Source organism: Geotrypetes seraphini, chromosome 7, assembly GCF_902459505.1.
Source record: "Geotrypetes seraphini chromosome 7, aGeoSer1.1, whole genome shotgun sequence".
NCBI classification, from domain to species: domain Eukaryota; kingdom Metazoa; phylum Chordata; class Amphibia; order Gymnophiona; family Dermophiidae; genus Geotrypetes; species Geotrypetes seraphini.
Window position 1 is genome coordinate 144,496,817 of NC_047090.1, and position 26,417 is coordinate 144,523,233.

Consider the following 26,417-nt stretch of genomic DNA (forward strand, 5'->3'; position numbering starts at 1 on the left):
GATGGATGTTGCATTTAGACCTGGTACATCCAGGTTACAGAAAAGTGATCGGATTTGAACAATTTTCCACTGGAAGGATTAAGGGAAGTCACACACTTGTAAAAGGACCTGTTAATTACCTCACTAGTTATTCCTATCTCTAGATCATGTATAAATATGTTAAAAAGCAGTGGTCCCAGCACAGAACCCCACTATCCACCCTTCGCCGTACCCTGCTGTTTTTAATCTTTTAACCACTTAATCCACAGTAAGACATTACCTGCTATCCCATGACGCTCATTTCCTCAGGAGTCATTCATGAGGTACTGTCAAATTCCTTTTGAAAATCTAGATACACAATATTGACTGGCTCAACATATCCACATGTTTATTCACCCCTTCAAAGAAATGTAGATTTCTGAAGCAAGATTTCCCTTGACTAAATCCATATTTCCGTGTTAACATTGTCTCATTAATCCAATCATATGTATATGCTCTGCAGTTTTGTTATTTATAATACTCTACCATTTTGCCTGGCACTGATGTCAGACTCACTGGTCTATAATTTCCCTGATCACCTTTGGAACCCCTTTTAAAAACTGGTGTTGTATTTGACATCTTCCAATCTTCTGGTACTGAGCTAGATATTAAAGATAAATTGCATATTACTGTCAATAGCTCTGCAAGTTTATTTTTCAATTCTGTCAGTATTCTGGGATGTATACCATCGGGTTCAGGTGATTTACTATTGTTTAGTTTGTCAAATTGCCCCATTACATCATCCAGGTTTAGAGATGTGTTTTTTTCTCTGACTCATCAGTATTGAATACCATTTCTGGCACTGGTGTATCTCCCCCACATCATCTAGATGAAGACTGAAGGAAAGACTTCATTTAATCTCTCATTATGACCTTGTCATCTGAGTGCCCCTTTTACTTCTTGGTCATCTAGTGATCCAGCTTCTTGCTTCTAATATGCAAGGTAGATATGCTGAAACCAGAGTCACTGCTTTTTGTATTACAAGTATTAAGCTATGGAATGCATTGGTGGGACAGTCATGGCTGTGTTCTGACCGGTTAAGATTTTAAAAATTATTTTAAAAAACACAATTGTTTGTTATAGTATTTTTGTGAAATGTCCAAGATTTTCAGTGGCACAGTGGGTTATTTTAATAGTAGTTGTTTTTAAGATTTTGCTTTGTGGTGTTTATTCCTAAGTTTTTATGTTCATACTTTGTAAACTGCCTAGATGTAAATCTATATATATAAAATCGGAGGTATGTATGTGTGTATGTGTGTGTGTATGTGCTGCGATCACGCAAAAACGGCTTGACCGATTTGAACGAAACTTGGTATGCAGATCCCTCACTACCTGGGGTGATATGTTCTGGGGGTCTCGCGGCCCACCTGCACATGTGGGCGGAGCTACAAACAGAAAATCAGATATCACCCATTCATGTCAATGGAAAAAATGTAAAAAGCTGCCATTCTCACAGTAATTCAAAAATGGCTTGACCGATTTGAACGAAACTTGGTATGCAGATCCCTCACTACCTGGGGTGATATGTTCTGGGGGTCTCTCGGCCCACAACTCTATGTTGCTTGCTCAAGGGTGGGTTCACCCAACAATTTATATGTTCTTGATCCTGGAGGTGAAACTAAAAATGTTGTTTATAATCACGTTTTGCGTTAGTTGTATTGTATTCATTTTGTCAAATATTTCACATTATAATTTGAATATTGTACTTTTTATTAAGCTGTAAAAAAATAATTTCATTCACCACTATAAAGTATCTTTATTTGAATCCATTTACAGTGTTATTGCTATAATTAAATACCCGTGCAACGCCGGGGCATCAGCTAGTGGTATATAATTTTTTAAAAATAAATGAAATAATATACCTACCAGAGATTGGGCCCTTTCCCTGAGTGCTAGGAGCTCTTTGCACCAAGTACACACATATGACTTCTCACCAATTGGGGGATAATCAAACATGTGACACTCAGTGCAAAAGACTGGATAGCCCCATCTCACTGCATCTCATTATTGGTGATTTCTTAATTAAGTTGCTAATTGAGTGGAAATATGTAAACTAAAGTCCCCTAAGATTGCTAGTAGCATAATTGTTTTTTTATGTGATTAGTAAGTTCCCTTCTATGTATCTAAGTATTATTTACTGACTGATAGAGATGCATTAATTAAATATGTTCCCTCCTAATTAGTTCAAGGGTCCATAAATTAGGCTATTCCTCCACGGATACCTATAGTAGAAAACTGGAACATTCTTCCGGAGTCTGTCATAGGGGAAAATATCTTCCAGGGATTCAAGACAAAGTTAGACAAGTTCCTGCTGAACAAGGACGTACGCTGATAGGGCTAGTCTCAGGGCGCTGGTCTTTGACCAGAGGGCTGCCGTGTGAGTGGACTGCTGGGCATGATGGACTACTGGTCTGACCCAGCAGCGGCAATTCTTATGTTCGTATGTTATGTAACTATTTTATAATATGGATGTTCCTATGTTGCAAAAATGACATCTATGTCCTTTGCTTTGCCCCTTTCATAGTTTGGACATTTCAGTTTGTAAAATAAATATTCAGCATATGAACATCCATTTCTTGTGTATTTCAGAGCAGGCTCAGGGTGGCAAAATAGGTAGAAGAAGTGACGGTCAAAGCAGGGAGATGCTTGTGTGCATAAGCAGAGAAATGACCAGTAGGAAAAGGAGGTTATAGTGTCATTTTTTAAGTCTCCATTTGGAATAATGTGTGCAGTTTTGGAGACCACACCTTCAAAAAGATATAAATAGTATGAAGTCTGTCTATAGCAGGAGTGGGCAACTCCAGTCCTCGAGGGCCGGAATCCAGTCGAGTTTTCAGGATTTCCCCAACGAATATGCATGAGATCTATTTGCATGCACTGCTTTCATTGGGGAAATCCTGAAAACCCGACTGGATTCCGGCCCTTGAGGACCGGAGTTGCCCACCCCTGGTCTAGAGGGCTGCTACAAAATTGGTTAGTGATTTTTGTCATAAATCATATGAAGACAGTCTCGGAGACCTTAATATGTATACTCTGGAAGAAAGACGGGAGAGAGGGGATTAGATATAGATGTTTAAATATCTCCTTGACATTAATGTAGAGGAGAGGAATCTTTTTTCCTTTTTTTTTTTTTTTTCAAATGAAGAAAAATTCTGGTAGGAGAGGACATAGTAAAGAGGTGATAGTCTCAGGAGTAATTTAAGGAAATATTTCTTTTCAGAAAGAGTGGTAGATGTATGGCATAGTCTCCCAGTAGAGGTGGTGGAGACAAAGTCTGTGTCTGAATTCAAGAAAGTGTGGAACAGGCACATGGGATCTCTTAGAGCAGGGGTAGGCAATTCCGGTCCTCAAGAGCCGGAGCCAGGTCAGGTTTTTAGGATATCCACAATAAATATTCATGAGATAGATTTGCATCTCAAGGAGGCAGTGCATGCAAATCCATCTCATACATATTCATTGTGGAAAACCTGACCTGGCTCTGGCTCTCGAGGACCAGAATTGCCTACCCCTGTCGTAGACAGAAGAGGAGATATTGGATGCTGCGGCTGGGCAGACTGGATGGGACATTTGGCCTTTATCTGCCATCATGCTTCTGTTTCTAGGCTGTACGTCTGCAGATCCTGCTCTTAAATACTACCACTACCAGAGATGTACCGAACATCCTTAGTTCTGAGTTGGACGTCCTTTTAAAATACTATTCAAAATGATACTTCCATTATGTGGAAAAAAATTTATGATATCCTTCGCTATTAACCACTGTTTAACCAACTTAAATAACATATTTTTACTATGACATTATTTTTTCCTTCATCCGTATAATAACTAAAGTACTTTGAAAATAACATGGCTAAGGAAGGAGTGGCATAGTGGTTAGAGCAACAGCCTCAGCACCCTGAGGTTGTAGGTTTAAATCCCACGCTGCACCTTGTGACCCTGGGCAAGTCACTTAATCCCCCCCATTACCCCAGATGCATTAGGTAGATTGTAAGCCTGCCGGAACAGATAGGGAAAAATGCTTGAGTACCTGATTGTAAACCGCTTAGATAACTTTGACAGGAGGTATATAAATACCTAAAATAAATAAAAAATAATAATTTGATAAAATCTGAATATTTCAGCACCATTTCTTATTTGTGTGGTTTTAAAGACACACAAGTACATGAACTCTAAGTCATCATCACTGCCAGATGTGAATTTGTTCTGTTTAAATGCATGCCTCATCTTAATGTCTATCTGGCCGGATGTAGCAAAGAAACAGACGTTTTATTTTCAAGCATTAATTTCAAATTTGCGAGATAGTAGCCGTAGGTGCCAGCTCTGTGAGTGTAACAGGTGCTGAGCACTCCCAATATTGAGCATGACAAACACTTCACTCTGTCCAGGAAAGGGTAATTTGTGTTGTGTAGAGCTCCCCCAATAATTTTGAAAAGTTTGCTCCTAAGGTGACAGCATTGTTCATTAACTTTATTAAAAGGTGCAGGAGAAGCCTATGGTAGAGTAGAATGATGAAGAAAAGTTTTAAACTGCTTCTTGCAGGAGTTACTCGTGAGGCCATGTCATCCCTTACGCAGGTAAGGCTAGACTCAAATAGGGCACTGGTCTTTTGACTTAAGGGTCGCCGTGTGAGCAGACTGCTGGGCATGATGGACCACTGGTCTGACCCAGCAGCAGCAAATCTTATGCTCTTAAGTCACTTCACTGGCTCCCTATCTGCCATCACATATAGTTCAAGATCTTATTGCTGACCTACAAGTATATTCATTCTGCTGCCACTCAATATCTCTCCTTATACACCTCCCAGAGAACTCCGCTCCTCAGATAAGCTGCTCTTAGCTTTACCCTTCTCCTCCACTCCCAATTCCAGACTTTGTTCCTTTCATCTAGCTGCCCCCTATGTCTGAAATAAATTACCCAAGTTTGTCCATCAAGCCCCTTCCCTTCCCTTGTTTAAAAGCAGACTGAAAACCCACCTTTTTGATATAGCTTTCAATCCTTAACCCTACTCCTCTGCCCTCCAACCCAGTCAGCTGATTAACCAGCCGTTCTCCTTAACTGTATCCATGACATCCTGTTTGTCTGTCTTGGCTGTTTAGATTGTAAGCTCTTTCAAGCAGGGACTGTTTTCTTCTTCTTTGTAACTCTGTGCAGTGCTGCGTGCGTCTGATAGCGCTATAGAAATAATTAATAGCAGGATTTTTGGGATAGGTCTTAATATAAGCCCTACCCCAAAAATAAGCCCTAGTCCCGGGATTCGCTGGCAGTTCCCCTTCCCTCCCCCCATCCCTTGTGCAGCAGAACCCTTGAGCGAGTACCGCAAACCCCCCCCCCGAGCACCTGCCCCCACTGCGCAGCCGAACCCCCATCCTTCCCTCCCTCCCTCCCATCCAAACCCAGCCGACCGCGAGCGAGCCCTGCATACCTCCCTAAGCAGCTCTGCACAGAACAGGAGTATAGGAAAATCGCTCCTGCCCCGCGTCACCACTAGACCATCAGGTAAGGTCCAGGGATGGGCAGAGTGGGCCCCAAAGTTATTCGCAAATTTTCCTTATCCGCAGGCCGGCTCTGCCCCTAACCCATGCGAATACGGAGGGGGAGTGTATAAAGAGGTGATAATTACTTTAAACTAGAGGTGGGCAATGATTTAATCAAAATTAATCATAGGATTAAAAAAATGTAATTGCACAATTAATCATAGTCCCCCCCTCTTTTACTAAGGCATGCGCTAAAACGGCTAGCATGCCTTAGTTCAGATGGTAATAGGATTTTGTATAAAACTTTATTTTTTATAATCCTAAACTAAACCATCTCTAGATTATAGCAACTTATCTTGCCTGACTGTGAAATTTTGGTATACCCAAATACTATAGACCAGTGGTTCCCAATCCTGTCCTGGAGGACCACCAGGCCAATCGGGTTTTCAGGATAGCCCTAATGAATATGCATGGAGCAGATTTGCATGCCTCTTACTTCCATTATATGCAAATTTCTCTCATGCATATTTACTAGGGCTAGTTCGAAAACCTGATTGGCCTGATGGTCCTCCAGGACAGGGTTGGGAACCACTGCTATAGACCAGCCAGATGCTGGAAAGCTCTTCTTTACTTTCCTTTATCTGATACTTGCCCTTGAAGTAGAAAGACAGGACAGGCTTCTCCGTTTGACAACTACAGACCAGCCCTCTGATAGGTGTGGTGAAGCTATATCCCTGCCCCCCCCCCACCCCCACCCATGCAGGCTACAGCTCCCCAAAGAATGACCGAGTCACTGGGGTTGAATTGTTGACAGATGGATCCACTAAGACAGGTCTTCTCAATCCAGTCCTTGGGACATCCCATCGGGTTTTCTGGATATCCACTATGCATATGCATGTGTAACCTTGAGCCCCTGATCTGTGATCTTTGTGCATTGGGAATGCCAGACTAAGCAATTTCAGTAAGAAGACAAGGAAGGGGATGGGAGTGTTCAATTAAGCATCAATTTTTCAAGAGTTAAAGTTATAGATGGCAAGGTCTGTCAGAGATGGGAAAGGGTACTGCTTTTAAACTATTTTGGCCATGATTGAAACAAAGATGGAGGATAGCAGTAGGAAAAGGTTTGAGGTATCAGGTACAATACTGTAACAGATAAGTCAGCTGATTTGCTTTAAAGAAAAATAAAGGAACCAAGGGTTTTTGTGAGTTTGTTATTGTTAATAAAGGAAATATTTTAAAAATTCACTTCAGAACTGCTCAAAAGCCTCATACTGACCATCCTTACTGGTTTTGACAACAATCAGCTATACATACCAGGTAGTTTATCCCAGGGGTTAGTTGATTATCATCCTGGTAGATCGTTTTGATCAATTAAAATACCCGTGTCATGAATGTTGGCAAAGTTATCCTAAGAAGTATTATTTGGCGTTTCAATTTAGAGTTAAGAAAATCAGAATTTTGGAGTCACAAAATGACTTGGAAATCTAAAATAATGCAGCTGTGCAAGAGAGGATCAAATATATTTCCGTTGAATTTTACAGTGGATTGCTTCCTTAGTACATTGACGACACCAGATAAGTATTCCTGCAGGGCAGCTGGCTTCTTTGTACGTCCTTTGGTGACAGCTGTCCAGTCACATCACCATACACTATACGATAGCTCTAGCTGAGCAGAATAGTCCATTTTGCAGTCTTTACCGTTGTTTTTAGTTTCGCTAATTATTTTAATTTGAAATCTAGTCATGAGATAGCATGCCCTTTCTATTTTTTTTAATGTAAATCTTTATTAGTTTTCAATTATTAACAGTGTAATGCAGTGAATTTAAACATAAACGAATCAAACAAAAGCACTTTAAATATACAAATATTTCAACAACAAACATTTTCAGCCCCCCTTCCTACCCTTAACTAATGAAAATAAAACCACATGTATAATTTCAATAAAATAGATAAAATGAATAATAATTGTAATGTTTTCCCATCTCCCTCCCTCCCACCCTGGATGTGTAAGGAGGACAGATAAGAAAAGGTACATGACAACTTTTGTGACTCAATAAGTTATGTCAATAGGCTCCACACCCTTTCAAATGCACTACTATATCCTAAAATTTCAGCATTCATTCTTTCATATTTGTAGCTAGAACATAAGTTTGCCCACCAGAAAGTAGAATTAAGTCTATCATAACTCTTCCAGTTGCGTGTTATCATCTGGATGGCTATTCCCATCATTATTAAGAAAAACCAGCTTTTATAGCGATCCAAAGAAGGTTTAACATGTAATAGAGTACCACAAATTATGCCCTTTCTATCATGCATGTTGTCTTTTCCACTTTCATGATCAAAAGTGATATATACGTGACTCATTTATCAACAATATATAGATGGAAAGTCATGCATAACAAATAATAAATGAAAATACTATTGCTGAAAGCCAGCTAGGTTGATGATAATCCCCCTTGAGAAATATAACATGATCTTTGCTTCCGAAAGGATTGTTTAGCATAAAAGTTAAATTGGTGATTTAATAGGACATTTCTGGTTCCATGTTCCTGGCTGCCTGTCAGCTCCTTTCTGGAGCAGCATAACATAGGTACTTAGGCAAGGGAGAAATAATGAGCCTTAAACACTTTAAATTGAGAAAACGGATGTTCAGTGTGAAAATACTTTAGGTAAGGAAGCCCACAGCAGAAGGGCTAAAGCAGGGGTGTCCAACCTCGGCCCTCGCCAGGTTGGGTTTTCAGGATTTCCCCAATGAATATGCATGCGATCTATTTGCATACAATGGAAGCAGTGGATGCAAATAGATCTCATGCAAATTAATTGGGGAAATCCTGAAAACCCGACTGGATTGCAGCCTTCAAGGACAGATGTTTCAAGTTCATTCAGATTTGATAAAATCGCTTATCTGGGCTAAAGCATAAAAGGAGGAACCGCAAATGGATTCGTGACCTGCCCTTGAAGGAGGTAGAAAAGACAGCATCATTATTCCTATCCTTACCTTTGCTGTTTTCCCTCCCTTCCCTAATGCCTATTCTGATTTTTTACTCTACCATCATTCCATCTCCTGCTCTCTTGCCTATGACGATTCCTTTCTAGTGCTCTCTTGCTTCCTTTCATTCCCTCATTGGTGTTTTTTCTCAGATCTTTTCTTTGGGCTCCTTTTACTAAGGTGCACTAGCGTTTTTAGCGCACCCAGGAAATTACCGTGAGCTACGCTTCTAGAACTAAGGCCAGCTCAATGTTGGTGTTAAGGCCTAGCACACGCAGCAATATAGCGCGCACTATTCCACGTCTTAAAGCCCTAGCGCACCTTAGTAAAAGGAGCCTTTTGTTTTCCCTCACAAATTATGCGAGAGATAAGTAGCGGCAGTAGTGAGTCAGTAGAAGTGCTTCTGATGTCTATCCTTGTGGAAGTCAGTCTTCTCTCCAGGCAGTTTTATAATTTATTTAAAACCATTTATAATCCACCAATCTACATAATGTGTTCTAAGTGGATAAGAAAATTAACCCCCCCCCAAAAAAAAAAAAATTATAATTTTAAAATGTAGCACGGACTGCCTTTTAGTATCTAAAGTTGCTATCTTTGACAGAAACCAGACACTGAGCTGCAGTATAGGGTAGTGGTCTCAAACGCAAACCCTTTGCAGGGCCACATTTTGGGATTTGTAGGTACTTGGAGGGCCTCAGAAAAAATAGTTAATGTCTTATTAAAGAAATGACAATTATCCCAGGACAAGCAGGCAGCATATTCTTAACACATGGGTGACGTCACCGACGGAGCCCTCGGTACGGACCTTTTTAACTAGAAGTTTCTAGTTGGCCGCACCGCGCGTGCGCGAGTGCCTTCCCGCCCGACGGAGGAGTGCGTGGTCCCCAGTTTCTTCGTTTCCGCGGAGCGAAGAAGACGCGTGTGTTTTTTCAACGGCCGTTGAAACCACCTTTTTGCCTTCCCGCTCGCGCTTTTTTCCTTATTTTTTCTTTCTTTACCTTCGGGTTTATTTTTCTTTGATTTGCAAAAAAAAAAAAACAAAAAAACTTTGCTTTTTCCCTTTTTTCTTTCGTTTTTGCCCCGGCGGGGCCTGTTGCCAGTATACAGGCCTCGGGCTTCGATTTTGCGGAGGCTATCTTCCCCTTCATGCCCCCGCAGGTCGGTTTTAAGAAGTGCCAGCGGTGTGCACGCCCGATCTCCATAACTGACCCACACAATTGGTGTTTGCAGTGTCTGGGTCCGGAGCATCGGGCGGACTCCTGCACCCGCTGTGCTACTCTTCAAAAAAGAACCCTTAAAAACCGAAGAATTCAGCAAACTCTCCTCTTCGGCACCGAGTCGGCGATGGACTCCTCACCTTCAACATCGATACCTCAAAAATCGGCACCGTCGACCTCGACACCGACCGACCCCGCATCGGCGTCACTGGCGCCAGGTAAGCCGGCTAAGAAGCCTTCCTCTTCCCTCGAGCGCCCTCCAGCTACGGTGGCGACACCGTCCCTACCGGCATCGCACCGGTCCCGCAAACGCTCCGCCCCGATCTCGGTGAGTGCCTCGTCATCGGCCTCCTCATCGCCGGGGCGTGGAGCGGCATCTAAGGAACCGAAGAAAAAGAAAGCGGTTCCGATGCCACCCCTAGATGACCGTATCTCGGCCATCTTAAAGGCTCAACTCCAAGAACAGTTGAAGAAACAACTTGAACAACTGTTGCCCACTATCCTGGCACCGCTCCTTCCGGTACCAGACCGGCCCGAGCCCCGTACCGAGCCCCCGGTGTCCACCCCTTCGGTACCGGTGAACACATCCATGCCGATCCTTTCGGCCCAACAACTTCAGGGCGATCCGGTGGTTCATTCTCAGGCCACATTGGATCCTCCTCGGCACCAGGCGGTACGGCATTCTTCTCGGGACCGAGATAGACGCCGGTCGTCCTCCCCTGGTACCGTTTCGGTGCGCTCTGGAAAGTCTTTGTCCAAAACTCGCCATACCGCGCCCTCCACCCCGGTGTCTCGACATGCACCAGAAGTCAGGGACCCTGACTTATGGGAGGAAACTCCTCTCGGTACCGAGGAGGATCCCTCCTCATCTGATGAGGAACCATCGGCACCCGATGCCACCTCTAAACCAGAGCAGTCCTCATTTTCTAAATTTCTGAGAGAAATGTCTGCTGCCCTGTCCCTTCCTCTGGAATCGGACTCAAAAAAGTCTCAAGCCTTTCTAGAGGCTTTAGACTTTGAGCAGCCTCCTAAGGAGTTCCTCAAGCTTCCCGTGCATGACATTCTCCGGGAAACGTTCTACAAAAACTTGGAAAATCCCCTCACGGTACCGGGAGCCCCCCGTAAACTGGACAACCTTTACCGTGTCATTCCCATTCCTGGATTCGACAAATCTCAATTGCCCCATGAGTCCCTTCTGGTTGAATCCACCTTAAAAAAGACTCAGGGCTCCAGTGTCTATGCCTCTACCCCTCCTGGCAGAGAAGGTAAAACCATGGACAAGTTTGGCAAGAGGCTTTACCAGAATGCCATGCTTGCAAACAGGGCAAACAACTATTCCTTCCATTTTTCCTTCTATCTGAAACATTTGGTCCAACAACTGTCTGCCCTCCAAAAGTATCTTCCTGAGCGCAAGGTCCCGCTATTCCAACAGCACATCTCTGGCCTTCTCCAAATGCGCAAGTATATGGTCCGCTCGATATACGACTCCTTCGAGCTCACCTCTCGGGCCTCTGCCATGGCCGTAGCCATGCGTCGCTTGGCCTGGCTCAGAGTCTCCGACCTGGACATCAACCACCAGGATCGTCTGGCCAACGCCCCCTGTCTCGGGGATGAACTTTTTGGAGAGTCACTGGATTCCACCACCCAGAAACTCTCTGCCCATGAGACCAGGTGGGACACCCTGATCAAGCCGAAAAAGAAGGCACCGCCTGCCTGACCCTATCGGCCACAAACATCTTATCAACGGAGGTTCTCAGCCAGACCACTCAACCCGCCTCCCCAGCAATCTCGGCGACCCCGTCAACAGCAACATCATGCTCAGGCTCGATCTCAGGCCACTCAACCCTCTAAGCCTCCTCAGCCTGCTAAACAATCTCAGCCCTTTTGACTCTTCTCTCCAGGGCATAGCCAGTCATCCACCCTTGCTACCTCTTCCACAACCCATCGGAGGTCGTCTCACCATTTTCTCCAGCCGTTGGGAAGTCATCACGTCGGACCAGTGGGTCCTCAACATCATCCGCCACGGCTACTCTCTCAACTTCCAGACTCTACCTCCGGACAACCTTCCCGTAGAGTCTGCTTCACACTCATCTCAAACCCCCCTCCTCCTGAGGGAGGTTCAATCCCTCCTCCTTCTCAATGCCATCGAAGAAGTACCTCCAGATCAAAGGGGTCAGGGATTCTACTCCCGCTACTTCCTGGTCCCCAAAAAGACGGGAGACCTCCGTCCCATTCTCGATCTAAGGGACCTCAACAAGTGTCTAGTCAAGGAGAAGTTCAGAATGCTCTCCCTTGCCACGCTTTACCCTCTTCTTTCTCAACACGACTGGCTATGTTCCCTGGACCTCAAAGAGGCCTACACTCACATCTCCATCAATCAGAATTCTCGCCGCTACCTACGGTTCCAGGTACTGCACCACCACTATCAGTACAAGGTGCTACCGTTCGGCCTAGCTTCCTCACCCAGGGTCTTCACCAAGTGCCTTATAGTGGTAGCGGCCTTCCTCAGGTCTCACAACCTCCAGGTGTTCCCCTACTTGGACGATTGGTTGGTGAAAGCACCTTCATCTCAACTCGTGCTACAAGCCACTCATCACACCATCTCTCTCCTCCACCTCCTGGGGTTCGAGATCAACTACCCCAAGTCGCACTTGCTTCCCACCCAGCGACTTCAATTCATTGGAGCAGTTCTGGACACCACGCTAATGAGGGCCTTTCTCCCCTCCGATCGCCAGCGGACCCTGCTCCATCTCTGCCGTCAGGTACTCATGCACCCCTCCATCCCTGCCCGACAGATGATGGTCCTACTGGGTCACATGGCCTCGACGGTGCATGTCCTTCCTCTGGCACGTCTCCACCTTCGTACGCCTCAGTGGACTCTCGCCAACCAATGGTCACAGACTACGGACCTTCTTTCTCATCCCATCTCTGTGACATCATCTCTTCAGCAATCTCTCCAATGGTGGTTGAACTCCTCAAATCTTTCCAGGGGTCTGCTTTTTCATCTGCCCCCCCACTCTATGATCATCACCACAGATGCGTCCCCCTACGCGTGGGGAGCTCACCTGGGAGATCTACGCACCCAGGGACTTTGGACCCCACAGGAGCGTCGTCATCACATCAATTTCCTGGAACTCAGAGCCATGTTCTATGCCCTCAAGGCTTTCCAACATCTTCTCTGCCCTCAAGTCCTCCTCCTGTGCACGGACAATCAAGTCGCCATGTACTACATAAACAAGCAAGGCGGCACCGGATCTCGCCCCCTTTGTTTGGAGGCTCTGCGCATCTGGACCTGGGCCACGGACCGCAATCTTTTTCTCAGGGCGGTCTATATCCAGGGCGAACAGAACTCTCTGGCCGACAATCTCAGTCGCATCCTTCAACCCCACGAGTGGACGTTGGACCCTCCGACTCTGCTCTCCATCTTTGCTCGATGGGGCACTCCGCAGGTGGACCTCTTTGCAGCACCTCACAATCATCAGCTGCCCCAATTCTGCTCCAGACTCTTCTCTCCTCACCGTCTGGCCCCGGATGCATTCCTGCTCGATTGGAGGGATCGGTTCCTGTATGCCTTCCCTCCACTTCCTCTGATGTTGCGGACCTTGTCCAAACTCCGCAAAGACCACGCCACCATGATTCTTATCGCACCTCGGTGGCCTCGCCAACACTGGTTCTCACTCCTGCTCCAGCTCAGCTCCAGGGAACCCATTCTACTTCCTGTGTTTCCTACTCTACTTACGCAACAGCATCAGTCTGTGCTACATCCCAATCTGTCTTCGCTCCACCTGACAGCTTGGTTTCTCTCGGGCTGACCTCTCCGGAGAATCTATCTCAACCGGTCCGCCTCATTTTGGATGCTTCCAGGAAACCGGCCACTCTCCAATGTTACCATCAGAAGTGGACCAGATTTTCCTCCTGGTGTCTCCGGCATCATCAAGAACCCACCTCCTTAGCGGTGGAAACTGTCTTGGAATATTTGCTCTCACTGTCCAACGCTGGCCTCAAAACTACCTCCATCAGAGTCCACCTCAGTGCCATCACTGCGTTTCATGAGCCTATTCTCGGAAAACCCCTCACGGCTCATCCTCTGGTTTCCAGATTCATGAGAGGACTCTTCAACATCAAACCGCCTCTCAAGCCTCCTCCTGTCGTCTGGGACCTGAATGTGGTTCTCTCAGCTCTCATGAAACCTCCGTTTGAGCCTCTTGCCACAACTTCTCTCAGGCTTCTTACCTGGAAGGTGCTTTTCCTAATTGCCATCACCTCTGCCAGGAGGGTTAGCGAACTGCATGCACTGGTTGCCGACCCACCTTTCACTGTTTTTCACCATGACAAGGTTGTTCTGCGTACCCACCCTAAATTCCTTCCCAAGGTGGTCTCAGTTTTTCACCTCAACCAGTCCATTGTGCTGCCCGTCTTCTTCCCTAAGCCTCACTCGCATCCTGGGGAACAGGCGTTGCACACGCTGGATTGTAAGCGTGCCCTTGCTTACTATCTTGATCGTACCAGAGCTCACCGAACAGCCCCTCAGCTCTTTTTGTCTTTCGACCCCAACCGTTTGGGTCGTCCTGTCTCCAAACGGACACTTTCAAATTGGCTTGCTGCCTGTATTGCTTTCTGCTACGCTCGGGCCGGTCTCTCACTGGAAGGAACTGTCACGGCCCACAGAGTCCGAGCTATGGCTGCTTCTGTAGCTTTCCTCCGCTCCACGCCCATCGAGGAAATCTGCAAGGCGGCCACTTGGTCCTCAGTTCACACGTTCACTACTCACTACTGTCTGGATGCGTTCTCCAGACGGGATGGACACTTCGGCCAATCTGTGTTACAAAATTTATTTTCCTAATGGCCAACCATCCCACCTCCCTCTTTGTTAGCTTGGAGGTCACCCATGTGTTAAGAATATGCTGCCTGCTTGTCCTGGGATAAAGCACAGTTACTTACCGTAACAGGTGTTATCCAGGGACAGCAGGCAGATATTCTTACGTCCCACCCACCTCCCCGGGTTGGCTTCTTAGCTGGCTTATCCTAACTGGGGACCACGCACTCCTCCGTCGGGCGGGAAGGCACTCGCGCACGCGCGGTGCGGCCAACTAGAAACGTCTAGTTAAAAAGGTCCGTACCGAGGGCTCCGTCGGTGACGTCACCCATGTGTTAAGAATATCTGCCTGCTGTCCCTGGATAACACCTGTTACGGTAAGTAACTGTGCTTTTTGCATGACGTAAAACTCTTCATAGTTTATAAATCTTTCCTTTTGGCTAAGTCTTAATAATAATAGAGTTAATTAGAGCTAAAGAGATATATGATCAAGAAATTGTTTTATTTTACTTTTATGATTATGATAAACATACCGAGGGTCTCAAAATAGTACCTGGCGGGCCGCATGTGGTCCCCGGGCTGCAAGTTTGAGACCACTAGTATAGAGCTAGCATGTATAGTTCCAGATAACTCATTAATACTTATGAGTGTCCTGAAAAAGGTTTTAAAGGTTCCTAAGAGGTAGTGTAGACTTACTACCCTCTCTCCAGCTCCCCCCCCCAAAAAATTTTTCTCTTCTTAGCAAATATATAGCAGTAAGTAATTGCAACGAACTGGAACATAACAATTGCCATATTGGGACAGACCGAAGGTCTAACAAGCCCACCCAGCATCCTGTTTCCAACTGTGGCCAACCCAGGTCCCCAAGCTATCTCAATAATGGTCTATGGACTTCTCTTTTAGAAAATCATCCAAACCTTTTTTTAAACCCTGCCAAGCTAACTAATTTCACTACATTCTCTGGCAACAAATTCCAGAGTTTAATTACACGTTATGTGAAGAAATATTTTCTCTGGTCTGTTTTAAATCTACTACTTAGTAGCTTCATAGCATGCCCCCTAGTCCTAGTATTTTTGGAAAGAGTAAAACAAGTGATTCACATCTACCCTTTTCATTCCACTCGGTATTTTATAGACCTCTTATCAATTCACCCTTGAGCAGTCTCTTCTCCAAGCTTTAGCCTTTCCTCCTAAGGGAAGTTGTCCTGTCCCTTTTATCTTTTTCATCACCCTTTTCTATACCTTTTCTAATTCCACTACATCTTTTTTTGAGATACGGCAACCAGAATTGCACACAGTATTCAAGGTGTGGCTTTTAAAGATGGATAGCTAATTACATATTTGCAGCTGAACAAAAAGGGTAAGTGCAGATACTTAATCAACCATACCAGACCTAAATTTTTGTCATGGTCTCTTAACATAAACTTGAGTACAGTTACCGTAGTTAAAATTCCACTCTCCATAGAGCAGGGAGCCAGCAGAGGTTATATTACACAGGTACAATGTGCTGTCAGTAATGATTACAAGCCACAAGATGGACAGCAGTGATTTAAATAAGCTATAATTCTCTCATGAGAGACAATGAAAGGCTGGGATAAATAGATTTACAATAATCTATTAATGTGAGCACCAGTGACTATACAACAGTTCTAAACTCATGAAATGGAAAAGACTTTAGTCTAACCAATCAGTGCAGCTCGTAGAAAGCTGCCTGAACAACCAGTTTAACTCGAGTCTCTATAAATAAATCTGTGCAACTCTTGGTTTGGAAGGTATGCACCAAACTAAATTCATTTCCCCAGTCTGGCTTCTTCTACAGTCAGTAGCACATGCTGTTTTGCCTCCAGGAGTAGATTTGAGAAGTGATTTCTATTCAAGGCCAAGGTTTAATACATGGTCTTTAAATAAATCCACTCTATTTCAGATACTTTACTGATAAAACTTTAGCTTAAACAGTTAATATTTTCTGGCTTTAAACCAATCCTTTCAGAATCCAGTTCCAAAACAAAACAAGAAATGTTATCTGTTGGGGGAGGGAGGGGTCTCTCTCTTTTTTTTTTTTTTCTTCATTTGTTCTTCAGGGACTATCTTGATATATCCTATGGTCCTTAATGCCTGGGTAACCTTGAGCCTCTGATCTGTGATCTTTGTGCAAATTTCTCCTCTTTTCCCCTTGAGTAATTCCTGAGTCCTGGGTGACCTGGGCAGTTAATGCCTGGTATCTGTTGCTTTCTTCTCAAAATAAACCATTAGCAGAGTGTGAAGAAACTTCTTCAGTCTTCCAGTCTCCTTGGTAAACTCTGTGGAGTGTCTTCTTTTTCAGTTACTGTTTTCCTTTGCGGCATTTGGAAAGTGTCCTTATTTTTTAGATCTATTTTAATCTTTCTGAGCACTGGATTTTTTCTCAGACATTTTCTCTTTCACCTTCAGTCAGGTGGGATAGGCATGAAATAAACCACTTTCTAACACACACAACCTCCCCAAGCAAAACCTCAAGAGAAAGTAGATTAGAGAATGGACCACCCTAGGTTGCATAAACTTCTTAAAATATGTTTTCAAACTATTCTTTGTTTTGTTTTATTTTTGCTTAACAAGAAGTCTTTGAGTTGTTCCAAGAGCATGCAATATGTAAAATTAACATTAATACACACAGTGCCATGGCATCTTTGAAACATAATATAGTCAACCTTATACAGCTTCTCATTTTGCAGTGGAGAAAGTGGGATACCTCACTGTTGCAAGAATCAACAAATTAGCACACTAAAAGTTAAGGATCCACTCTAAACGAAACTCGTATTTTTCAATGTGCCCCAAATTTTCTTCCATCAGCATTCTGCCTTATTGCAGTTAATTTTTCCATCTAGATAACAGTTTGTCTCCACAAGTTCAGAGACGGGACACCAGGACCTTTCCAAGCAGCATTCATAACATAACATATAAAATTTTATTTGTATACTTCAATACACCGTGAAGTTCGATGCAATTAACAGGAGTTAATTGAAATTGTACAGAAGAGGTAAGTATACAGTTATAAGTAGCATAGGAGTACAAATAACAAAGGACCATGGTAAGGTCGGAGTCGAGAACAAAGGAAGTAGGGAATACAAGGAGAGCTCAAGAGATGAACAGAGGTAGGGTCTCGGTACAGGTATAGCTACAGAGACCCGAGAGGGTGGGTGAGGTGAGGGGGCAAGTTGAAGAGTCGAGAGAGTCTGTAAGAGCATTTCCCTTCATCTTGAGTGGGGAGGGCGCAGGGTTTAGTGATTCACTAGGAATTTGTTGAACAAGAATGTTTTTAGTCTTCGCCTGAAATGCATGTATGAGGTAGAAGACCCTATAATGGGGAGTAATTCCTGGCTCTAGTGAGCTGTTTGGTAGGATAATAGTTTTGTCATCTAAGCTTTCTTAGGTCTTCCTTGTAGGGAGGGGTTGGCAAAGATGAAGTTGGAGCTCAAAAGGCTGGTCAGAGGGGTAAACTCAAATCCATCAGTCGTGTATTTTGATAGGTATATTCAGTGGGTGCCTGGCTAATGCAGTTTGATGTTTACGAAATCCTGGTATGTCTTTGTTCAGCAAAAAAGACTCCAGGATCCCAGGGAAATTTCTCTGTAGGTAAATTCCCATTTACCTGTGGAGAACCCTTTTGAAATCTGTCCCCTGTCGGGTTAATTTTAGAACAGAGCACCTAGCTAGAGATGACACGTAGGCACATATGTTGCATCTGTTTTATAAAGATGCTATAATAATAATAACAGTTTATATACCGCAGTACCGTGAAGTTCTATGCGGTTTACAAAAGATTAAAAGAAGGTACAAATTGATAGAACTTAAAGAGGTGAAAGAAAGTGGTTAATAGGTCAAGAGAACCGTATTGAGGGGAAAGAGATGTACGGGTCAGCTGTCTAGATGTTTAAGGAACAGATATGTTTTTAGGCGCTTCCTGAATTCCTCATAAGTAGTGGGCGAAAGCAATTGTTTTAGATCTTTACCCCATAATGCTTCCTGATGTGAGAGAAGGTGTTCAAGATGTTTTTTCAGTTTACACCCATGGGCCTTAATAAACTACCCCAATGTACACATTTATATCTGCTCTGAGGCAGGTTGTATGTGTCTGTGCCTGTAAGAGCAGGTGTGTGTATGCACCTGTTTTAGAAAACACGCAAGTGCTGGTTCCAGCCTTTCTCCACTTGTTCTTCATCCTCTGCCTCTCGGGATCACCTGCTCATACCTTATATAAAATTTTATTTGTTCACATGTGTGCTTAACTTTTACTTGCATATGTTAGTAAGATATTACATCAACTTAGATGGTTTGGGTGCCTACCAAGGCAAGCCATAAACTGGAAACCACAAAGGAAAAGAGGGCTTGAAAAGCCAAGATAGGCATGGCATCATACAGCCGAAAAGGGCCTCGCTGAGCTGGCTGTCAATTGGTCAGAAGCAGATGATGAAACACAAGACCGACAAGCGTGGAAGATGTATCTGCCTACCTTATGCACCGACTGGCTCAGAAAGACATAACAACAGTAATACCCCTGTCCAGTTATATAAGAGCCTCTCTGAATGAATAAAACACTGGGGTCCTTTTGCTAAGGCATGCTAACCGATTTAGCGCATGCTGAAGATTAGCTCATGCTAAGAAGCCCATAGAATATAATGGGCGCCTTAGCATTTAGCACGCACTAATCTTTAATGCGCAATAAATCAATTAGCGCGCCTTAGGGCTCCTTTTACTAAAGTGCGCTAGGGCTTTAACGCGCGGAATAGTGCACGCTACATTGCCACTCATGCTAGACCTTAACGGCAGCATTGAGCTGGTGTTATTTCTAGCCGCTTAGCGTGCGGTAATATCCTGCGTGCGCTAAAAATGCACCTTAGTAAAAGGAGCCCTTAGTAAAAGGACCCTACTGTTCTATAAAGGACATAACCTAAAAATGTATTTATATACTACAGTCCCTTAGGAGTTCTATGTCGTTTGCAAAAGAAAATGACCTAGAAATTACAAAAATTTCTTAAATAAGTAGGTTTTCAATAATTTCCTGAACTGCTGGTAAGAGACAGAGCTAACAGATTTACAAACTCTTTATCCCAAGAACCTGCCTGAAAAGATGAGAGTCGTTGAAATTATCTCTTTACCGATGGAAAAGCAAACAAATTACAATTATGTCTTGGGCATTGTGAATTAATGAATAAAAAAAATGATCCACAAGAGAATCGGGTGCTAAATCATATAGGACTTCACAGCATATACAACCAAACTTAAATCGGACTCAAATCTCTTATAAAATTATTCTTTATTACAGTTATAAAATTAACTGCTTGAACTGCATTTGATTTCTTTTGTGCATCATTCCCTTATGGCAGGTCTACAGATATAGTGTGTACATTGCAATGCACATAAAAAAAAATTTTAAGAAAAGAATGTGCAGAGTGTAATGATCTTTCTATTGTGCTGTTCTAATAATTTCATAAATTCATGCATTACTAGTAATATTACATAGCACTACAAGGTATACACAGAAGTATATGACTCTCGTAGCAGAGCGACCTCTGCTTTATGGAGTTTGCACTTAGCAGAGAGACACAGATGTTATCAGTTTGCATAAGAATTCTAATTCTGCTTGACCTAATGAATGCAGGAGAGCACTGGAAAGTTAGTCACCAACGTATAGTCAGTGATGTCAGTGTTAGATTTGGATTGGGCTCCACATTTGATCTTCAGTTTAGTGATGATAACCCAGATTTAGAGTTCAAGGTGCTAACACCAAAGCAGAAACAATTATCATGGGTTGTACACTTCAGATTATTTTCATAAATATCTAGCAATTTATGCACTCTTTAAAATTTGTGATTACAGCTGGTTTGTATTTTGCTACTGCTGCTTATTTCTATAACACTGCTAGACATACACAGCGCTGTGCGTTAAAACATTCAAGAGACCAGTTTCTGCTCTCTGGTGGACGCTTGGAACGCTCTCCCTGAGGAGGTCGTGATGGAGACCAGCATTCTGGGATTCAAGAGCAAGTTGGATGCACACCTTCTTGCAAATCACATTGGGGGATACGAGTAAACAAGGTTTCTCAGCAGGGAACACCTGGCTTGGCCTCCGCGGGTGCGGGTCGCCGGACTGGATGGACCTAGAGTCTGATCCGGCGAAGCCATTTCTTATGTTCTTATGCTCAGTAATCAAAACAGACAACATTTTGTAGGTAATGTAATATCCCAGGAGAAATTGGAAGACTGGAAATGCTCAAGCTTTATACATTGTATGACCTGAGATATATATTTTTGGGATTAAAGCAATCGGTTGAATCTAAATCATTCCTCCTGTGTCTTTTTACAGAGAAAGGTACTGCTTGCTCTGGAGAAAGAAGATGAAGAAGAAAGAAACAAAACCATAGAGAGTCTGAAGACCGCACTAAGGACGAAACCTATGAGGCAATTATCTTAACTACTGTATTTACCACTTTCTGACAGTTTGGCTTTCCTTTCCGAGCATACACACTGATTGCAGTGTTTGAACCTGCTAGTTGTGGGGGTAATTTTTAAAGGAATTGCCTAGTTTTCGGCATTAACGCACATCAGTGGCTACTTAAATGACCTCTTATAATATTCTGACTAGCATGAACGTAAATGTATACATTTCTTGCACGTTCCTTCACTGTGGTATGCACAGGGGCGGAGCTTGGCAGAGAGAATAAAATCCCTTCATTCTTTTTCATAAGTTCAGAAAGTGCCATGAAGCTGAAGCACATGCTGGCACCCACGTTTGTGCATGCTCTTTTGAATCTACTCTAATATTTTATAAAGTCATGCAAACGTATTTGAGGCAAGTGAAAATAAGCATTGACTAGGCATTACTTTATAAAATTATTCTCATTATGCCAGGTTGATAAGAGATCAGGGTGAATAAAAAACAATATTTATTTTTTTTTTTATAAAAAAAATCAGATTCTTTAAAATTTAAATCAAATTTTTTTAAAAAATTATTTTGATTTTTTAAATTGTTTTGATTCATTTTACTTTTTTATTTATGTTTTAGATAAAATACTTCTTTCATGAAAAATCTTTCTAAAGATAATTTTCTATTTAAGATACACTATAGTCCAAAAGTTATTCATCATGAAATAAGTTATTCATCATGAAATATTTTTAATTATGTAGCATGAGACTGTATATTCATGCAATGTTTAAATTTTTGGGTAAATGAATTCCATGAATCCAATCATCATGTCAAGGGCAATTTTTCTATCTAGAAGATATGACAGATGCTTGGTTTTGCATTTCTCAAAACTGTGAATTTGTGGGGTCCTTTTACTAAGGTGCGCTAGCCAATTTAGCGCATTCTAAATAGCGCACGCTAATGCGTCCATTATATTCTATGGACGCGTTAGCATGCGCTAAATCGGCTAACATGCCTTAGTAATAGAGAAGGTGGGTCTGCAGAGATAACATGCTGCTTCTTCCCAGCAAAACTACGATTTCAATCAAGTCTTTCTGATCCATCCTATAAGAGATTGTATTTTGTCCCACTTTTAATGAGCTGAGACAAGTGTAATCTACCTACTGTGTATATGTAGAAGGGGAAGGAGATGCACTGACTCTAGTGTTTCCAGACTGCAACTCTAGCATGTGGTCCCCCTGACAGTGATGCTGTTCTGCTGAGTCAGACAAGCTTTAGTAGTTGCCGCTTCGCTCCATTCTCCTCACACCACCCCAGAGCTGCCACATGACTCAGGTATTCTCTCCCCTCCACCACTGCTGCTACTGCACCATGGTTAAACAGAAGATTTATTTTCAATTAAGTAGATATTTTATCAAATGACATTCCTTCTTCAAATCTCTGAATGGATTAAATTTCTCGTAACCTTTTATTTCACACTATAGAAAGAAACTGTACGCTCAGTATCCCAGATGGTTTTCGTAAGAATTCTCACACATTTGAGCCTGAAGACTATTCCTGTTGGGTCTCAGAACAAAATAATTGTTCTTAGCATCCAATTATTGATGGTTCAGAGCTCATTATGCAATTTATTTGCGCACACATTTATTAATTCGTTTTCTATCTCTTTGGCCCCCAAAGAGCTCAGAACGGGTTACAGGTTAAACATACATAATATATAGTTAACAGATTATGATTTGCACTGGATTTGTCATAATTTCAGTACAAGTTTATGATACAAGTTTTTTATCCTAACTATCTTGGAAGCACGCCCAAATGCGGGCACCATATTGCCATATGGAATCTGGGGGTATGTGTTGATAGTGTATACAACTTAATTGTTTAATAAGACCAACTGGTGCCAATAACTAGCAATTAACACCTCATAATTTATGCTAATTTAAAGTTATGCATACAACTTGATAGGCATATTCTATTAAGTGGTGCGCATCAGTTCTAGTGTGCGAATCTCAAAAGGGAGAATGACCGGGGAGGTGCATGGGTGGATTGTGGGAATTCCTAAAAGTGACGCACACTGATATAGAATATGCCTGGTCTGCGCAGTTATTTAGGCATAGCTTTTCTTGGCATAATGCTAGCGATAAATATGGCTACTAAACGAGATTCCCCTTTGATAGGCTCGCATTAAGCGCCTTTCCAGTCTGCACCATTTTTTTTGTGTGTCATATGTAGAATTTGGCCCATCCCTTCCTTCTGCTGAGTCTGCTCTGGCATGGCTGCACCTCCTCCAGCTCCACAGTTCTACTTCTTTTTTTCACTACAAATTAACTCCTGTTTTAACTAGAGAATGACATGGGGACAAATTTTTCCCCGTCCCTACAAGAATTCATTTTCCTGTCTCATCCTGGCAAGTTCTTTTCCTGTCCCTCCCCCTTTCCTGCAAGCTCTGTCCTCATCTGCACAAGCCTCAAACGTTTTAAAATCATAAGTGTTTGAGGCTTGTGCAGTTAATCCTCTTATTCCTTTATTTTGGAATGTTTACTGATTCTCCTTTGCAAGAGATATCCAACAATTTAAACTCTCCCTTCCTTCAAAAAAAGGGATTAAAGGAGTCAAGATCTTCAGCCAATCTTTGGGTCTTTAAACTCTCTCAACTGGAATGATCTCCCTTGGGTTTTTTTTTTTAAGGAGTTCCAGTTCATTTCAATTTTTCCGTAAATCTTTAAAAACTACTCTATTTGCCAAACATTTTGAAAATTAATTCTTTTGAAATTTTGCTATTATCTTCTATTTATCATTTGTAAATCATTCCCTGTTTATTTAATGGCTGTAAACCGAGTCGAGCCTTCTCAGAATGATGACTCGGTATACAAAGTTAAGCTTTAGTTTAGTTTAAGGCAGAGCTTGCGGGAATAGGACAGGGAGAGCAACAAAACTCGTGGGGATGGGACGGGGAAATTGAGTTCCTGTAGGGACAGGGGAAAATTTGCCCCCGTGTCATTCTCTAGTGTTAACCTAGCTTATAAAACTAAAAATGAGAAAGGTAGGTTAAAACAGGACATTTATTGGATTCCCTCCATAGTGCGCACTCTTTGCACAGTGTCCTGGATACAGTAAATGACACAGAAAACTAGGCGCTGTTAATATAAAGGGTGCTCTGGGCTGAACACCTTTTGTAGAATAGAGGTTAGAGCAAATTCTTGCGCCCAGCTGTGGGCGTCAGAAACCTGGGGCTAATATTCGGCCACGGACACTCAGTGTTTTGCTAACTACCGATGGCATTATACCCAGAAATGTAATGCCGGGCCATGACCAGGCTTCAGCATTAAATTTCCAAGTTTGTGGAGCTAGCTAAAACAGTGGTTCCCAATCCTGTCCTGGAGGACCACCAGGCCAGACGGGTTTTCAGGATAACCCTAGTGAATATGCATGAGGGAGATCTGCATATAATGGAGGTGGCAGGCATGCAAATCTGCTCCATGCATATTCATTAGGGCTATCCTGAAAACCCGACTGGCCTGGTGGTCCTCCAGGACAGGGTTGGGAACCACTGAACTAAAACATAGACAGTTAAGTGCTTTACTCAGCTTTGGAGCACTACATAAAAATAGGACTGACTTTAAAAACACTCCTACATGTGGTCCTTATTTATAAGATGACTTTGGCTAGTTCTGGCTAAGTACTCACTCCACCCATGGAATACCGTAAAATTGCCAGTTCTGAACTCGGCACTAATTAGACATTTTTGGCGGCACTTACCAGTTAAGTGTTGGTGAAAATGACTCGTCAACCCCGACAGGCAATTTAAAGAGCCAGGAGCTGGTTTGGGCCAATTATATCGCTTTGAATATTGACCATTATGTGTTTGTTTTTTTTATTTTGTTTTAAAAATAGCTACACTATAGAGCAGTGTCTCGTAAACTCTCCAGAGCCACGGCACACTAAACTCTGGGCCGCAGCTGGAGGGCATTCGGAAATGTGCAGATGTTGACGTGATGACATCACGTGCGTGCACCGAGGCCCTCCAAACAGGGTCCTGAGTTGCCAGTAAAGGTGACGGTGGGGTACTGGAAGAAGAGAAGCACGGAGAAGAAGCACCGACTGACTACCTACAGGACATGCTTCTCGCTGTGAGAGGAACGTCCTGCAGGCAATCAGTCAGTGCCTCTCCTCCTTTCCGTCGTCTCTGTGCCGAGGCACAGAGGTTGCGATACACTGCTTTAAAGATTGAGTGATTGTGTCCATCACACTGACATGAAATTTTCTCTGTGCCAGGTTTGTGACCAGATTTATCGACTTAGATGGACTGATGTGTATTTTAAACTTTTTGAAAAGCATGGACTATGAGACATCGGAGTCTCAGATACATACCTCTCTCATCGGGTGCATAAAAGCACTGATGAACAACTCTCAGGGACGGTCTCATGTGTTGGCCCATTCGGAGAGTATTAATGTAATTGCTCAGAGTCTGAGCACGGAAAACATAAAGACAAAGGTGGCAGTACTGGAAATCATGGGCGCTGTGTGCCTGGTTCCTGGGGGTCACAAAAAGGTACTGGAGAGCATGCTGCATTACCAGAAGTATGCCAGTGAGCGGACTCGCTTCCAGGTACTGTACCAAGTTCTTTTCTAGTTGGAGCTTTCATTCATTTTCTTCTGTTAATGCTCCTAGATGCTGCTTTGATTGCCTCCTGTGAAGAAATGACTAGTATATCGCAATAAATCCATTGTGCTTAGCTAATGTAGTTTTACTCCCCATGTCTTTGCATTGTAATGTTATTAGTCGAAATAGAGTGCACAAATTGGAGCAATTTTCAGAGAAGAAAAGAAAACCTGTGAAAAACTTGCCCCCTTCTCTCTCTATCTCAAGTTGGGGCAGGACCATGGTTGGTTTAGACAAGTGCCCGGGATAATTTCATGTTTGACATCCCCATGCGTTGTTTGGCTGCCACAGGATTTTGAAAGGAAAGCTCCATAGGGTGTTCCCTTCTGAAAATCGGCTTGCAGACCTAGGCATACAAAGCACCCCCAGGCCTACCGGCTCTACTGGAGCATCTATGATTGCTCCCTTGAAGGATTTTTGTTTGCATAGGCTTGAAATGGGAAGGGTGCGCCAGTGCTAAGCATGTAGGAGATTTAAATCAGTTAACCTCTGACACAGAACCATAGCATTGTAAATCAATGAAAAATACTATTGGCATATTTAATGGTATAGCAAGAAACATAGAAACATAGAAATAGATGGCAGATAAGGGCCAAGGCCCATCTAGTCTGCCCACCCCAAAGACCCTCCCCTACCTTTCTCTGTAAATAGAACCCACGTGTCTATCCCATTTGGCCTTAAAATCAGGCACGCTGCTGGCCTCAATAACCTGAAGTGGAAGACTATTCCAGCAATCAACCACCCTTTCAGTGAAAAAGAATTTCCTGGTGTCCCTGTGCAGTTTCCTGCCCCTGAAATATTTGCAGCCAGAGGTAGATCAATAATGACACTACTTCTGCCTGA

At 43.1% G+C, this 26,417-nt stretch overlaps 1 protein-coding gene across 1 annotated transcript in view; it reads left to right on the forward strand.

Moving 5' to 3' along the window:
* Positions 1 to 26,417, forward strand: part of DAAM1 (dishevelled associated activator of morphogenesis 1) — a 342,176-nt gene that overhangs the window by 208,365 nt on the left and 107,394 nt on the right. Inside the window, 2 exon segments of the mRNA XM_033952248.1 lie at positions 20,852 to 20,946; positions 25,187 to 25,520. Of these exon segments, the coding sequence (XP_033808139.1) occupies positions 20,852 to 20,946; positions 25,187 to 25,520 (429 nt within the window).